This window comes from Diadema setosum, chromosome 1, assembly GCF_964275005.1.
Source record: "Diadema setosum chromosome 1, eeDiaSeto1, whole genome shotgun sequence".
Classification (NCBI taxonomy): Eukaryota; Metazoa; Echinodermata; class Echinoidea; order Diadematoida; family Diadematidae; genus Diadema; species Diadema setosum.
Window position 1 is genome coordinate 20,284,984 of NC_092685.1, and position 15,712 is coordinate 20,300,695.

At 37.9% G+C, this 15,712-nt stretch overlaps 2 protein-coding genes across 2 annotated transcripts in view; one reads left to right on the forward strand and one right to left on the reverse strand.

Moving 5' to 3' along the window:
- Positions 1 to 769: 769 nt before the first annotated feature.
- Positions 770 to 6,774, reverse strand: LOC140228045 (large ribosomal subunit protein uL14m-like). The gene is made up of 3 exons (XM_072308449.1): positions 6,709 to 6,774; positions 4,189 to 4,274; positions 770 to 3,422 (listed from the first exon to the last, which is right to left on the reverse strand). Exons 2-3 carry the CDS (start codon positions 4,272 to 4,274, stop codon positions 3,056 to 3,058), a joined length of 453 nt encoding a protein of 150 aa, XP_072164550.1. The 5' UTR covers positions 6,709 to 6,774; the 3' UTR covers positions 770 to 3,055.
- Positions 6,775 to 7,036: 262 nt separating this feature from the next.
- Positions 7,037 to 15,712, forward strand: part of LOC140228055 (calcium permeable stress-gated cation channel 1-like) — a 115,219-nt gene continuing 106,543 nt past the window's right edge. Inside the window, exons 1-2 of the mRNA XM_072308461.1 lie at positions 7,037 to 7,173; positions 15,171 to 15,426. Of these exons, the coding sequence (XP_072164562.1) occupies positions 15,304 to 15,426 (123 nt within the window). The 5' untranslated portion in view covers positions 7,037 to 7,173; positions 15,171 to 15,303. The remainder of the gene's footprint in view (positions 7,174 to 15,170; positions 15,427 to 15,712) is intronic.

Below are 15,712 nucleotides of genomic sequence, written 5' to 3' on the forward strand. Positions count from 1 at the left end.
GTGCATTGTCATCAACATATACACCCCCATGTAGTCATGAAGAATTTCCACCTTCTGCAGGAATGGGGCACATACATAGATCATGACGCCCTAAAAACATGAAGTTTACTAAACCAAAGGATTACTAAAGTCGTTTGGATGTGTTTTGCTTGATTGACAGATAACTATTGCGAATAAATGTTGCATTACATATGCAACATTATATATATCATATATATATATATATATATATATATATATATGTATATATCTATATCATTGTATTTTATGACATATTTAAATTTTCTTTCATTGCTAAGGTTGTGTTTTATGTGTACCATAAAAAGGCCTAATTTTGATAACTTGTACAACTCTGCCTTTTGCCCCTCTGTTGGCTATTGCCTTGGATATGCTTATGTGAGACAACATATAATCACTCTGATATTTTGTGTACTTAAGTTGCCATCTTTGAGGCACACGAGCCGAGATCTACATCAATAACAAACTAATCCATTTTCACCAATTGATTACACTATTTAATGAACTTAATAAACCTACAGTGTATATAAATATGGTTGCTCTGTGTGTATTTGCTATACTGTTGTTTTATAAACAAGAGCTAAGTACTTATTATATCATATCTACCTCTTGGGTATTTTGTGTTACTATGAATTCTTATTTTGATATTTCTGTAATACTGATAGGTGAATGTGTTAAGAAAACCAGAAGCAGCAGCAGCAGCAACAACAACAGCAACAACAACAACAACAACAATGACAACAACTTACAATTCAGCCCAAGCCTGCACAATTAGCTTTTTATATTAGCAACTAGTGAATCTTGGCCTACTGGACAATTTCTTCCTGCAACAAGAACCATAATTCTCGAAGGATGATCATTTTACATCCAAAACAAAACATGCTCTTCTTTGATATCTACATAATGTCCTTTGCTTCAATGACAATGTATTCTACAAGTCCAAATTGAAAAGGCGGCCATATGGAACTATTGTTTTCATTGTTAAATTCCTGTTTATTTTATTTTTTACTGTTATTGTTATGGTTCTTGCAGAACCAATTAACTACACTGCACGTGTACCATGTGTGGCATGCACTCGTATGCACATTATGCTGTGCAGACTTATCAGACTGTGATGTATTACATACATGTTCATGTACTCAACATTCATCATTTCTATCATGGTGTACGGTGTAGTAGGAGACACAATAATGTCAGAAACACAAGTTGGCAATGGATTTAGCATTTTGGCCAGTAGAGGGCTTGGTGACTAAGCTGCCATAAGTAACATGTGAGTAGCTCTAGTATGGTTGTTGTATTGGGTCTTCTGATAATTGTTGCTTCACGACAAGGCCAAAGTTGTGGGTACACGTATCAATGGTTAGACATGAAACTTTGCAATGCTAATCTAAAACACTACAGACACTGGTCATTGTCTTTTGTCAGAAACTGGTTAAGGTACATGTAGATGTATTATAATCGGTTTGCTACTGGCTGCATTTAGACAGGTGACAACTGTTTGTCACAGCTATTGAATGGGTTTGTGCCCCCCAAAAAGTAGTGTTGCTATTGCAATACGTTCATCAGAGGTGCCTACAAGTGACAGCTTTGACCATACAGGGAAACCCTGTTATAACTACCAGTACATCGCTGGGACTGCAGATTTTACCTCGTTATATAATCTGTACCTCATTGTAGACCTAACAAAGAGACCAGATAAATACAGGAATGAAAAATCGGGACTGCTGAGTACACCTTGTCAGAAGCGATACCTCCTTGTACGCACATTCGTTATTACAGGGTTTCCCTGTGACAACATACAACCTGTATGACAATAACGACACATAGCTTTGCTGGTAATATGTTAATACAGGGTACATACATTTACTCTCAAAACACTCTGGTGGGTGCTGTCAGTAATTTTTCAAATAAAGCCGGCTGTCTTGACCAGGCAGGAAAGAAAGCTTTTGGGATTCGAGAAAAGTCAATGCAATTCCCATATTCCCTCTTTACATACAATTTTTAAGTTTCAAATCATAACTCAGTTCCAGTGCATTGACAATGGGTAAGACAAGAATGATATTATCTGTTCCAATTAAAGCACATGTTGACTTTCAAATGTATACATTATATATTTCCTGCTTTCAATAAAAGAAACTGAAGTTGATCTTTGCAATCAAATTTTCATTAAACATAAGAAGCAAATTAAATTTCATTTGAGCACATATTGACATTCACAAGTCTTTTGGACATAAGGGAAGGTTACCCTACTTCCCACGCTGATTTTGAAAGGTGTTAAATGTGAAAAAAAAAAAAAAGTATTGTACTCTTTTATCAAATGTACATGAGAATCTTACATGTCCAAATTGATTTTTTCTTTGGAGGTGCATGGGTGGGGAGAAAATGCCCAAAATACTTAAATGTCCTGCGGTCCATTTCATAAAAGTCTTACGAGAGACTTTTCAATCATAAAACACACTTATTAGAGACTTCATGAAATGGATTTGAAAGTCTAATATCTAATATATAGCTACATATGTGCGACTTTGGACATTCTGAGATTTATGTTAAGACTGTTATGTGATGACTTCATGAAACGGATCCCTGGTCAGTCAAAAAACTCAGTACAATATGTGTACACTGTCAACATCATCACAACGACCAAAATGACAGATTTTCTGAATGTTCACCTGAATGTCCAGATCGCTGGGTAATCTCTTTTTGTATGGACATGTAGCAGTTACATGCAGCAAAAAAATAAAAAATAAAAAATAAAAAAACTTAATATCATTATGATATAGCCACAGATCATAATTGTTCAACACCTGATTTGTCACTTCCAAGTTTCACTTATAACAATATCAAATGTTTAATGACCCCTTGCACACCTCATGAACATTTCACGAATCATCAAACGTAAGAATCCTTATTGTTTCAATGCAGAGTCTAAAGCTCACACGGTAACCTGCATCATTCCACACAATTTTCACAAAGTCTGTGAGAGTAGGCTGTGATAATGAATGTGAAGTTTCTGAGTTTTGCCCACTGCAAGTATGTGTCAAACAAATTTACTTGCAATTGCAAAGACTTTTGAGAACTCTGGTCTGCTGCGGAGGTGTGAGGGGATCGGGACCTTGATCCGCGTGCCTGTGGGATTGCCATTCTCTTCAAGGAGGATGATATTGTTCGTGTCAAAGCGCGGCAACATGCTAGCTCCAGGCCGCTTTACTCCGACAATCAGTGCCTTCTTCTTCTGACCTCTGACAGCGACGAGTATCTTGTCACCAACATTGCCCACCCGCTGTTTGTTGTAGACGTGTATGCAGCGAGGCGGTTTGTGCCTCACATTCTCTGCACCCAGTGCGGAATTGTCCACACACCGCAGGCGGGACAGTAGGATGATAGCTTGGCTTGGCGTTGTTGTGCTGTCGAGGACAGAGAAGAAAAGTGTTGTAAGCCAAACATCTACAAAGCTTTCACTTCAAATACAAACTTTGCAATTGTTATACAGGTGCATTACATATAATAATGTGTGTAATTGACTCCAAAAGACAATAAGTTTAGAGTTTTGTTTTATAAAAAGAGTAGTCCAGCAAACATGAAACTGGGTATTTCCATAGTAAAAGGAGCCCTTTCAGGGATGTGGCATTATTTTCTGTTTCATTATGCATTACCCTCAATACATTATGATCTTCTAGAACACTTTAATGAGAAATAACTTTGCCTCAAAATTGCTTCCAAACAAGCAGTCTATAAGAATTTTTGCAAATATGAGAACTTTGGGCAAATATGGTATATTGGACTGACATCTATGTATGAAGATCAAATAATGAATATTCATTGAAAATTTCTGTTTTTCAACTGAACAGCCTGATATTGATTATAAAAGACAAGAACAGGCCTACCAATTCTATTGAACACTGTGCTTTATACCATTTCTGGACTTGGTAGTGAATATATACAATGTTACTTTTTGTCATTCCACATACCATACATCATAATGGATCCAACTCAGTTTAAGATGATTTTCATGCTGGTTCCCCTATATCATGGTGTTGTTAGAGGGCATTCAGAATAGCATTTATATAAAAAAAAAAAAAAAAATCATCACCATCATGAATTACAGATAGTGAGGCATAACATCTGCTGTGGGAAATGAAACCTTGCCTTTGTTATGTAACATTAACTTACCTGAAGGCTCTGGAGAAGTCATTCAGTAAATGCTGGTGAGCACTTAATGTCTTTGATGTCAACATAAAATTCTTCACAGCAGCCATCTACCAAAAAACAACAACAACACAGCAAGTTATATGTTTACTGGTAAATACAAATTGAGCCACATTAGGATTTCAACAATTCCAAATTTTGAGTGAATGATATTGAGCAATCATGCCACAACAATCAATCTTACTGAAGTTCTAAGTTGGACATGAGTCCAAATTTTCTTTTGGGGCAGAAGACATCAAGAAAAATTGTTAAGTCAAATTTCTGTGTTTGAACTCACTTTAATCACTCCCACTGGATTTTACCCAAATGACATTGACTTCAATTCTAATACTGTCTTAACCCTTTCTGTGCCACAGACTTTGGTTTCTGTGTATACGATGCTATAAGGTTTTCTATGTGAATCGACACTTCTAAATACACACAAAAAGGGTCTAATACAGTGTATGTTTCACATCCACTTGCTTCATTGTTTACATCCAAAATGAAAACATCTTGAGTGTAATACCCTTTCATACCATGATACTATTTATATCATAATACATGTATCTTGTGTACCTACACATATATCATACTTCCACTCACACTCTAAAGTCAGTGCTATCACTCAACAGCATGCAATGTTGCTTTTTACCTCAGGTCATGTGATGAGCAGTAGACCAAATGGCAATAGCAAGAATCTTTGGTGTCAGAGTACTATCATTCATGCCAGTCATGTAACCATGTGAAAACCTCTACCAGAAGCTGTCTATGATATGTAAGCACTTTTTAATTATCATTAACACATCTTTGCCATTTACTAGATTCACATGCTTTATCAATGGGGGAATGGGCGGTCTATTAAAATGATGAGATTGCACTAGTGCACAGTATACAAATGACGCACAGTGAGTGTGTCAGTCGGAATCGTGTGCATAAGGTAACTATGGAATAAAATTCCATAATTACTGCATGCACTCTATTCAGACTCGAAGCACAAATAAACATGTGCGTCATCTGTGTTATAGAATGAGTAATTTTCTTGTCAAAAATCCATTTTTCTATCCTATGGCAAATTTACAGGATGCATTTCATTTCGGCTTGTCATAGACAAGAGCCAAAAAAACAAACAAAAAAACACGCATCCAGTACTTTACCGAAAAAAAAGTACTGGATGCATGATTCTTAGCAAATAGGCGTCTAGTACCGAGTGTGCTAACGCTTGCTTAGTGCGAGTGCGTGAACCTTTGCTACGAGTGCACGTACTTTTGCTACAAGTGCGGGATAACATGTCTAACTTTGTGACTCTGTGTGCAGCCAGTAAAAAAATCGACACATACTAGTAGCTCTTAACCAATGAGATCACAGGATTTCCTCTACCCATTCTACAGTAAAATAAAAATTGTCACCCGAGAATTCTGCGTGTACAGTACAAGTCTACAACTACAAGTCAACAATCCAGTGGTGGATCCAGGCAGGGGGGTACAAAGGACACGTGCCCCCCTTTATTTTGTATTAAAACAAAAGAAATAAAAAGAAAAAAAATGGGGGTGGGGTGCATGCGCCCCCCTTTAATTTTGTAGACGCCCCCTCTTCATGGAATTCCTGGATCCGCCCCTGCAATTTGAGCCTGTGAATTAGATCTATTATGTGTAATACAAATGCAAGGGGTATTTCCTGCCTTGAGTGAAATGACACAGTATGATTGAGGGTACCACTTTAAATGCACATGAATTTCACAGTCATGCATCATGTTCGCAATTTACTAAGCAGATGTGTAACCGAACTGTATTTAGTTTAGTTTGTAAGTTTGTTTAATATGGGATGAGTTTGTTTTTCACGTCTTCGTTATCATTATTTTCATGGCTTGTGGCACTTAAAATTTACTGTAAAAGTACAACTGTAGATATTTTTGCGCGACTAATTTTTCGCGCTTGGCCGGGTTAGAAGAGTTTCGCGTGTTTTTAATTCCACAGAATCAAGATATCAACTACTGGAACATAAGCACGCAAAAATATTCGCGTGCTTTCATTTTCGCGCTAGCTTGTGGTTGCGCGAAATGCGCGAAAATTTCAACACCGTGCACTTTTAGCTAATTTTACAGTAAAATTTAATCTCACAGTCATGGCATACCCTTCGTACTTTATCATTCTATACGCTAACAGCTATGATACACAGGGTGCCGATGTTTAGGTACCCTGCCCTGCCGATACGTGGTACCCTTACCATATACTCTCTTACTAACGTTAGGTCTAATTAAAATTTACCTACGACCAGGTAAAGATGTTCTGTACACAGGTTATCAACGCGAAAAGTGAGCAACCTAAAATTCTATGTACGGGACTACGGCAACGCAAAACCTCGTTACATCGCATGCTCGCGGCCTCGCAGGAGGGCAGAGCAGCCTCTCTTCTCCAGTATATCATGCACCTCTTTTTGTCAGTGGCATTACAGTACACTAGCGTTATGGATACAAATACATTACATCTAGGCTTAAATAATTTTTACCTCTTCGGGCAGAAATTCCTGGGACTTGCCTAGCCTAGCCGAGCTCGACGAGTTGATGATAAAGTATACGACGCCCTCTCGCGATCGCATTTATACATACAATGGTATTTACGTGTATACTGTGTATATTGTGTATACTTTCTTTCCGATCATCGGATGGGTAATTCATCGATTTGTTCCCGAAAACGTTTTCAAACGGAGAGTGTGACTGCGCATGGGTCCGGTAACCGGCATTTTCTGTCTACCAATGCTCGTACCTACTTAGCTAGCTAGTCGAATTATCATGTGTGATGCTGCTTATGATCCTGTGAAGTTCAGTAGAGATTTAAGTCGCAGCGTACATTTCTACACCACCGACGGGCATCATTCCGCATCAAGCCGCGCTGCCTGACCTGGGAATACGACAGTCATAGTGTCGAAAGTGAGAGCCTACAACTCAGCGGTTTAGCATTCAGGAACTACGAGGTGAGATTTCTTCTATTCCGCCATTTCCGGTAGAGTAACATTACGATAGAATCATGTAATGTAAAGTAGGCCTACATGCAGTGTAAATGACAGTAATTATCAACCCGATTTACGATCCGATCGGTGTTAGCTCGGCGCAGTCACGTCAGAGGATCACGGCTAGCGGCTGTGCTGACGATTGTTTTTACCGAGTACCTCGGCTCGCTCCCATCCCTTGGGGGCTGGCTCGGCTCTCTCGCCCGCGTCCACCGCTTTCCCTCGATATGTAGGCATACATTGTTTGTCTTCCAGTTGGCCAGCATTCGTCTGCTACGCATGTAAATGCCAAACCTTTTTGCATGAGGTCATATTTTGGCACGGGAGGTCGAACCTTGGTGCAGGTTTTTGTTTTTGTTTTATTTTTGTTATGTTTCCAGAAAATCTACTTATTGTCTCCCTAGTCTGTGTGACTCGATCAATTGGATTTTCGCCCTGGCTGGGTCTGGAATCAGCAGTGCGGGTGCCAAATACAGAGTTCTAAGTAGAATTTCAGGTGCCATGATGGAACTGATCGTAATGAGGAGATGCTGTGCACAGCCTCCCACCCAACTCCACCAGGGGGTGTTGCACAAATTTAGGATTCAAGTTGATCATAAATTTTTAGTAAAGTTGAGTAGATATCTATAGCATGCTGTGTATCTCATATATGCTAACTTCCCAATGAAAATTACAATTTTGAAAACTTTTTTTTATGCAGCAGTAATTAGAAGTAAGGAATTTTGTGGCAATTTTGATAACAATTTTGAAGTGGAATCTGAAAACATCTAATAAAAACTGAACTGGAAAACCAATGCTATACCAAAACTTGATTAAAACTCTTATTCTTTTGTGAAACACCCTCAACAGATGCAAAGGTCAGAAAGTAGCTAGGCGTGAAATTTTGTAGTGCATGAATGCTGCCCTAGAAGCTACGCCTGTAAGCAACCAAGTTGGGAGAGTGGGTGTATGCTGGGGGCCGGGGGGGGGGGGGGGGATGTCCTCCTTCCATGGGAATGTGATCTGATGCAAAATAACTAAAATGTTTTGAGTCATTCTCGTCAAAAAAAAAAAAAAAAAGTAGACACCATCCCAGAAGGTGACTCTTGTGACTCTGGTGGTTGGAAATCCATGTTGGTTTTTTTATTTGTTTGTTTGTTTGTTTGTTGTTGTTATTTGAGTGCTCTGTGCTCTGTGTATTTTTGTTCATTTGTTTTTTGTTTTTTTGAAACATAAGATGAATCTTTTCAAATGTGCAAGTGTGAGAAAGACCTCTGAGGCAAGAGTCTCACTCATTTCCTCGATGAGACTTGGGGAATGGTAATGTAGCTCTGTCCCATACACACCTTGGGTTTTTAAACAAGAAAAAGGGGAAATAAGAGAAAAAAATATGAAAAAAATAAAGGAGAAAATCTGTGACTCTCTCTGAGGGTTCCATGCGAGATTCTTCCCATCAAAAAGTGGGGAGAATACTGCTTTAAGTTTTATGATTCCTTGTACAGTATTTCAATTGATACGGGGGAAACTCCACTCTGTGTTTGAGAACAGAATGAAGTCAAGCAATCAGAACTGTAGCGTAGAAGAACTTTTAGTCAACAGACCAACAGCTCCATACAATTTAGCAGTTTCACATATTTGCATGAAAAACAGTGACATTGCTCTTGAACACATGAAAATTAAGACAATGATTTTATTGCCTCATAGCCGTCTGAATCCTATGGTTCATTCACATACATTTGTTGTAAATGAAAATATTCTAAAATTGGTCTTCTCAGCAGTAATGCATCAACTCTGTATGCACCATCTTCATAACAAAGTCATAATTGCATAGTCATACAGTTAAAAAACAATGGATGTGAAGGTCATGATCTATTTTTCTTGAATTTATGTCAAAGAACTAAAATATACCTGGAGTTAGATACATCTGACATTAACTGAACTCAAGGTCTCAGAACAGTATAAAGAAAAAAACAAATGATGTTGTCCAAATGTGTTTTTTTTTTTTCAAAGTGCAAAAATTCAATATGTAAAATGAGCATGACTGTTGTATTCATCACATGCAGTTTTGAAAAGGACTTGTTATTGTGGTGTTTGTTGATTCAAGAAATGGGTAGGAAATAATTTATTCACAGAGTAGCATATCATGTAACTAAAATCAAGTGAACTACAGTAAATCTCGATGACTTAACTCTTAATATGTGCTGCAAATTTGTGTGGGATATAAGAATTACATAAAAGTATTTCTTACTACTCCAAAGTTCTGAACATTTCATAAATCAACTTGAATAAGTACATATATGTGTAGTCATGTTTCTTAAAGGTAGGGAATCCCATTTGCATGCCTTAAATGAAGAGTTGTATAAATACAGTGGTGTGTTGAAGAGAGTATCATTTTAGAAACTCCCATAAAGTATTGAAAGTGGAAGGTAACGTTTAATACATTTTTATTGACCGTTAGATTTTGAATTGAATTTTTTTTCGGGGCTCACCGTAAATTCCAGTACATTACTAGGCTACCTTTGCAGACCCATGCACTGTATGTGTGTCCATCATGTATATTTTGTGGGGAAAGTTCATCCAAACTTACAAACATTTCTATATACATTCTTGCCACACACTCTATATGTTATTACATCAGCTCTTATACTTTTAGATTTGTGTTTATAGATAAAAGATACAGAAGACTGCAACAAAAAGGCTTAAGTGTGGCTGACACACAGAACTACTGAGTAGTTGAGTTTTGTGCATTATTCAAATTGTAGATAAATGTTGACTTCCAAATTTCTCAGCAGTGGCCTAAACAAGTCCCCTGAGGTTCATATTTAATGTTTTGCTGCATTTTGGGAGGTCTGTAAAAGGTATCCCCTACCTTTAAGGCAGGAGGTTATTTAAACAGCTCACCTGAGATAATTATTGTTACGTTTGCACATGACTAATAAGAAAGCATTGAATACTTTACAAGCAAGCAACCTCAGGACTGACAGCTTTGAGTTCTTCCCAAAGAATTTGGCAATGATGGTAAAGGGCCTTGCTTAGGGGCACAACTGTTGCAGCCAGGGGACTTGAACCAGGGGCATCATTATTGATATTCAGTTATCTACTGAGACACAACAGCTCAAGTGCATCAAGGAAGTGCATATTTACCATGTACTTGATGAATGGTGTACACACAGACAGATAACAAACTATCTCTGTAACTGTTTTCACTGTTGACATCTGATTAATAATCAGAATATAGGTGCAGGGAAGTGATATTTGGGTATGGACTTTGATAACTTTAGACAATATCAGTAGCTTTATCCTGTAAATGGAGATGGTTGTAATTTCTCTATCATTTTACATGATGCATATTGCATATGTTGTGATGTTGGTAAAAGACGAGTCAGTCAGCCTTTTGTCAAAAACAAAAAACAAAACCCACATTACTTAGTGTCATATTGTATTCAGAGGAGATCAACAACTTTTAAAAGGTAATGAAAATTCCTCTTTAGGAATGTAATGTTTTAACATCAGCCTTAGATGTACAATGTGTTTCTTGTGAACAAGAATATTACTTATAGGATTAATTACTTCTCTTGCAACAAAGAGTGCTAATTAATGATGCATAATTGTACGTACACAATGTTTAAACAATATACAGATGATTTTGTAATAACAGAACACAGCCAGAATTTCAAAGGTTTTCTGAACTTGTGTAATCAGGGAGTACAGGTAGGGGCATTACCATGCTATCTCTACTAGTACATGGCTTCAAGCTTTATCAGGATTCCCAAGGAAGGCCTTGTTACAACACTGCATGTACTGTTCTGCACTTGAGCAAAGCTCATGCAGATTATGTGATCCCAGTTGACAGCTCTGCTAATATATTACCTAATCTACCAGGGACTCTTATGTGCAAAAAAAAAAAAAATAAAATAAGTAAATAAAAATGTGGAGTGAGCATAGGAAGATGTGACAACTATAATGATACAAATGAATAAAATAAAGAAAAAAGAAAAAAAATGTAAAAATAGATGAAATCTTGATATCATCCAGATATGTCTAGATTAAAAACTTGTCAATGTCATGCTGGATAACCTCACAACAAAATATCCTCTTGCTGTGATCTTATTATAATGCTTTGTGCATAGGCACATCTGTTAGATTCATGAGCTTTATTTATTTATTATTATTATTTTTTTTTTTTTGGGGGGGGGGGAAGGGGGTGGATGGGTTATACTGTTATATTGTATCGAGTGTAGAGCAAATATTTGACTGAAATACTTTCCTTCTGTGTTTGAGGGGAGAGTTGTACGTGTAGTTCCTCACTTGCTGTGGTCAGCAAGTAGTCGTGAGAGTTTCAGCAAGTTTTAAGTGTTTTTCAAGTGTCCCCCTTTACTTCACTACGTTGCAGCTTCTTTGAGAGATTGCAGTGGGAATGACATGATTTATGGTGAAGAGCACATAATGGCAGGTGGGTCAATATGACCTTTACCAGCCCCGGCTCTCCTTCCTCCGTGGCGATTTGTGGCCCACAGCATTCTATTTGTTTTCAATTTGATTTGGGGGGGGGGGGGGGCAATTGCATTAGTGGAGGGTACTAATTTTATGTCCATCCCACGCATGATACGGCATGATACGTCAGTGGCCAAGGAATCGAATGATTTCTCCATATAGTATACCGATAGCTAAATACCACACTGAACGGACTGGGGGTATTACATGTATACATGGCTCAAACCCGAGCCCATACAGTTTCACACTGGAGATACTCAAGCATTATACTTTACACCACAGTATCCAAATGGATGCATGTATGAATAAGAAAACCCGCCACATTGATGGTGAGAGGGAGAGAGAGTGAGAGAGAGAGCAGAGATGAGCTTGGACAAAAGGTTAAAGGCATTCTTTACCAGTTGCAGATGAAACACAAACCCAGCTTACCTAGTCAAAATGGTTCTAAAATGTGAGTTAGGGATAGAAACAACCAATGAAAAAAAAAACTTAATCAGTATTATCAATGTTAAGTAAGTATATTGTTCAAATGTAAACAGTAGTTATATTGTATGATAAAAATGTTTCTAGACTAATTCATCTCACAGTTTAATTGGTTTCGTGATATCTCCTTATATTTTAGGCTTTTGGGGGAAATTTTTATATGGTAGGATGTTTTGTGATACAACTGACCTACACATATGCATCAAATGTGATATCTCTAACATTTTTTGAAATCATTGATCCCAATGGTAAACAGCACCTTTAAGGTTGGCATTGTTTAGGACAGGTTAGGTTAGTAAATTTGATATCCCAGATCTTTAAATTTGGCAAACTTTTTTTTTTCGGATTTTGACCTGATGAAACTTTTATGTAATGATCAAAAGCTTACATTGTCCCATAGACTCATGTTTGTACAGAATATTACTAGAAGCAACCAAGGTACAGTCAAACCTGTCTATAGCGGCCACACAAGGGATACGGAAAAAGTGGCCGTTATAGACAGGTGATCCAACTTTGTGTGCATTGTCTACATGTACATGTATGTGTGTACGTATGCACACGTGTGTATCATGCATAGAAAAATGCCGGTGTTTATGAAATTGTCGCACAGTAGTATACATGTAGCATGTGCACAGTCATGAAGAAAGCTTAACACTAGTGCATTATTGTGACTGAATAAGTGATGAATGCAGTGGTAGTGATCACTGAACGCTGCCCGGGAATGACTGGCACGGCTAGAATTTAAAAAGCAGAAAAACACGCTGAATTATTGGCTCGGCTACGGCTCCATCGGGTTTTTGGCCGCTATAGACAGGTTAAAATCTACTGCGGGAAACAAAATTTGTGGCCGCTGGCCGCGTTAGACAGGTGGCCGCTATACACAGGGTCTTTAACATGGCTTTTCTCTCGGGGGGATTTTTCAGTGGCCGCTGTAGACAGGTGGCCGCTATAGAGAGGTGGCCGCCAGGGCAGGTTTGACTGTACATGTAAATGCAGAGTTTTTATTGAATCTTCAGGCAGTATTGCCCTGTATGCTGATGACCAGAATTGTATAATAAAGTACACACAATTGTTTGATGAATTACACATTGTAATAGGGGTTAAAGGTCAGTCCTTTAAATGAAAGGTCAAGATTGATGGACTTCATTGAAAGGTTAAAGGAGACCTTTGGATAATTTTCAGGCTTTTTCATTTGAACAACTGTAAATTAGTTCTACTGAGTACAGAGTTTCAGAGTTCACAGTGATTGGGGTGATGAAAAAAAAAAAGTTTTCAAAATTTAAAACAAATTACAATGAACAAGGATGATGACATGGCAGCCTCACCATAAGAATGCATGATTTTGGGCTCAAGGAAGCAGAACAAACGAAGAAGGCATGCATCTTCACACAGGTGAACATGTTAAGAAAGTGGTACTAAATGTAATGAAATTACACTGCTAGATTTCTGAAATACATGTATGTCAGGCTCCTATGTCATCAACACTGTTCAGTGTAATTTGCTTAAGATTTTCCAGAGTATTGGTTTCTCTGCTTGAGAACCACAATAAATTTCACAAATCTAGGAGCTGTCGATTTATGTACTACATGATGTGAAAATATGAAAATCGTCTGGAGTGCTCCTTTAATACGTACAAATTGTAGCTAGCCATGCTTGTGGTAGAACATAATGATTATATGTGAGAAGGCAGAGGCATCTATTCTTTGTCATCTATGTGAGCACTGCAGTTGAAGTGAGTTACTCTTCTTATATAATGTAATTCAGGCTATCTTGCACAATATCTATGTTGTCTTCAATATTTCCACTGTAACCTCATCAACAGCAGGTACATGTAGCAAAATCATGTTTGATTTGAGTATCAGAGTAATACTGCAAATTAGGAGATATCATGCTATAGATGTCATTAGAGGAAAGAGCTTTTCATTGAACATCAATGTTTTGGTTGTTTCAACTATCAAAACAATTATGTTCATGGAAAAGACATTTGTGATGCCTTTAATATATTCTAATGATTATGAAACCACATTGATAATGTCAGGAGTTTTCCCCGAGGCTGTGTTTGCTGTGTGTGTCACCTCGGCAGACCTGTCATGCGTATTATACACTCACATGATAGTACTTAATCTCCGCAGCCAGCTGGGTGATTAGCAGGGAGAGGTCAATGTGCATGGTTCAGTGAGATATCAGTTTGAGATGATTGAAAAGGGATCCCCTGAAATGTCAGCTTTTTCCACTTCAAAAAGACTTACTTGTAAACAGCATCCTGTGATCAGCAGGTTTGCATTAACCCGTTGAGGACGGGCTGATTTTGCTACAACACACATTTCCCATAGACCCCTGCCCGAGTTTATTTGGGACTTGTCCTCAACAGGTTAACAGTGTATAGCATCAAGTCTTCACACCTCCTCAACAAAAATACAACACTTTGTTACATAGTTGTTTTATACACAAATCCCATGTTGCCCTTATGTTTTTTACCAGTTGTACATGAAGAAGACACAATATTCTGTACATAATAGGGGATGTTGGTTTATGATGCTCTTTTCAAAGTTCAGTGTACAATGTATATTATGAACTTATGTCAATTAGTGCTTTAAATTTTTTGTTTTTAAATTCTAAGGCCAGTTTTATTCATGAAATGTCCTTTATTTTGTCATGCAAAGTATTTTTGGAGGTCACAGCCTTCTTATGTGTAGGTCTATACCTGCTTTTGTGCTCACTAATATTCAAGATTGTAGATCTATCGCCTGAAGATAGATAGAGCATAGAGTTCTGTAATCAGATGCCATAGCCCATTAAAACCTGTCGATGGAAACAGGTATGAATTCATCACAACGCACCCTTGGGGTGAATCCATCTTCCATATAATGTACATCATGCAGGATGAGGAAATGTTGATTATGATTTACATACATGTATTGAACACATTGAAAGAAAAACTGTCAGTAATCATAATCCATTTTGATTGGCAATCCTCTCTCCATTTCTGTCATTATATGCCCCAGGACAATTTACACCGATGTGACTGGACTCTAATGCCAGCTGTCTGTCGTGTTTGGAGCTAGATTGTGTCCTGTGGTGGGTGCTTCTGATTGCAGGAAAAGCGTGTGAAACAGCACACCCTGTCAATTTCTCACCATGTGGGGTGCGACCAACTCCTCCGAAAACTGCAGTCTTCTAGGCAAGAACACTACGGCCATTTCCTATCTCAAGTATGGAGGTATACCGCAGAACATTGCATACAACTGCATCTGTTATGTGGTGAGTAATTCTCTATGATGCTCATAGATTTGATGAACTACTTGGTGTCATCTCACATGTCAATTGCAACAGTAATGGCAACTGCTGTATGTGCCGAATATTTTGTGAGATTTTTATTTTCAAGAATTACATGAGTCAGGTGGTATTTGCGAATTTAAAGACAGCAAAAATGTTGACTCTGATCCCGACATGAATGCGATGTGCACGCATACATTTCTCCGTTCAGTACTGTGTTCAATGATCGCAAATTTGACCACTTGCAAAATCATAAGGAAGTCACAATTCG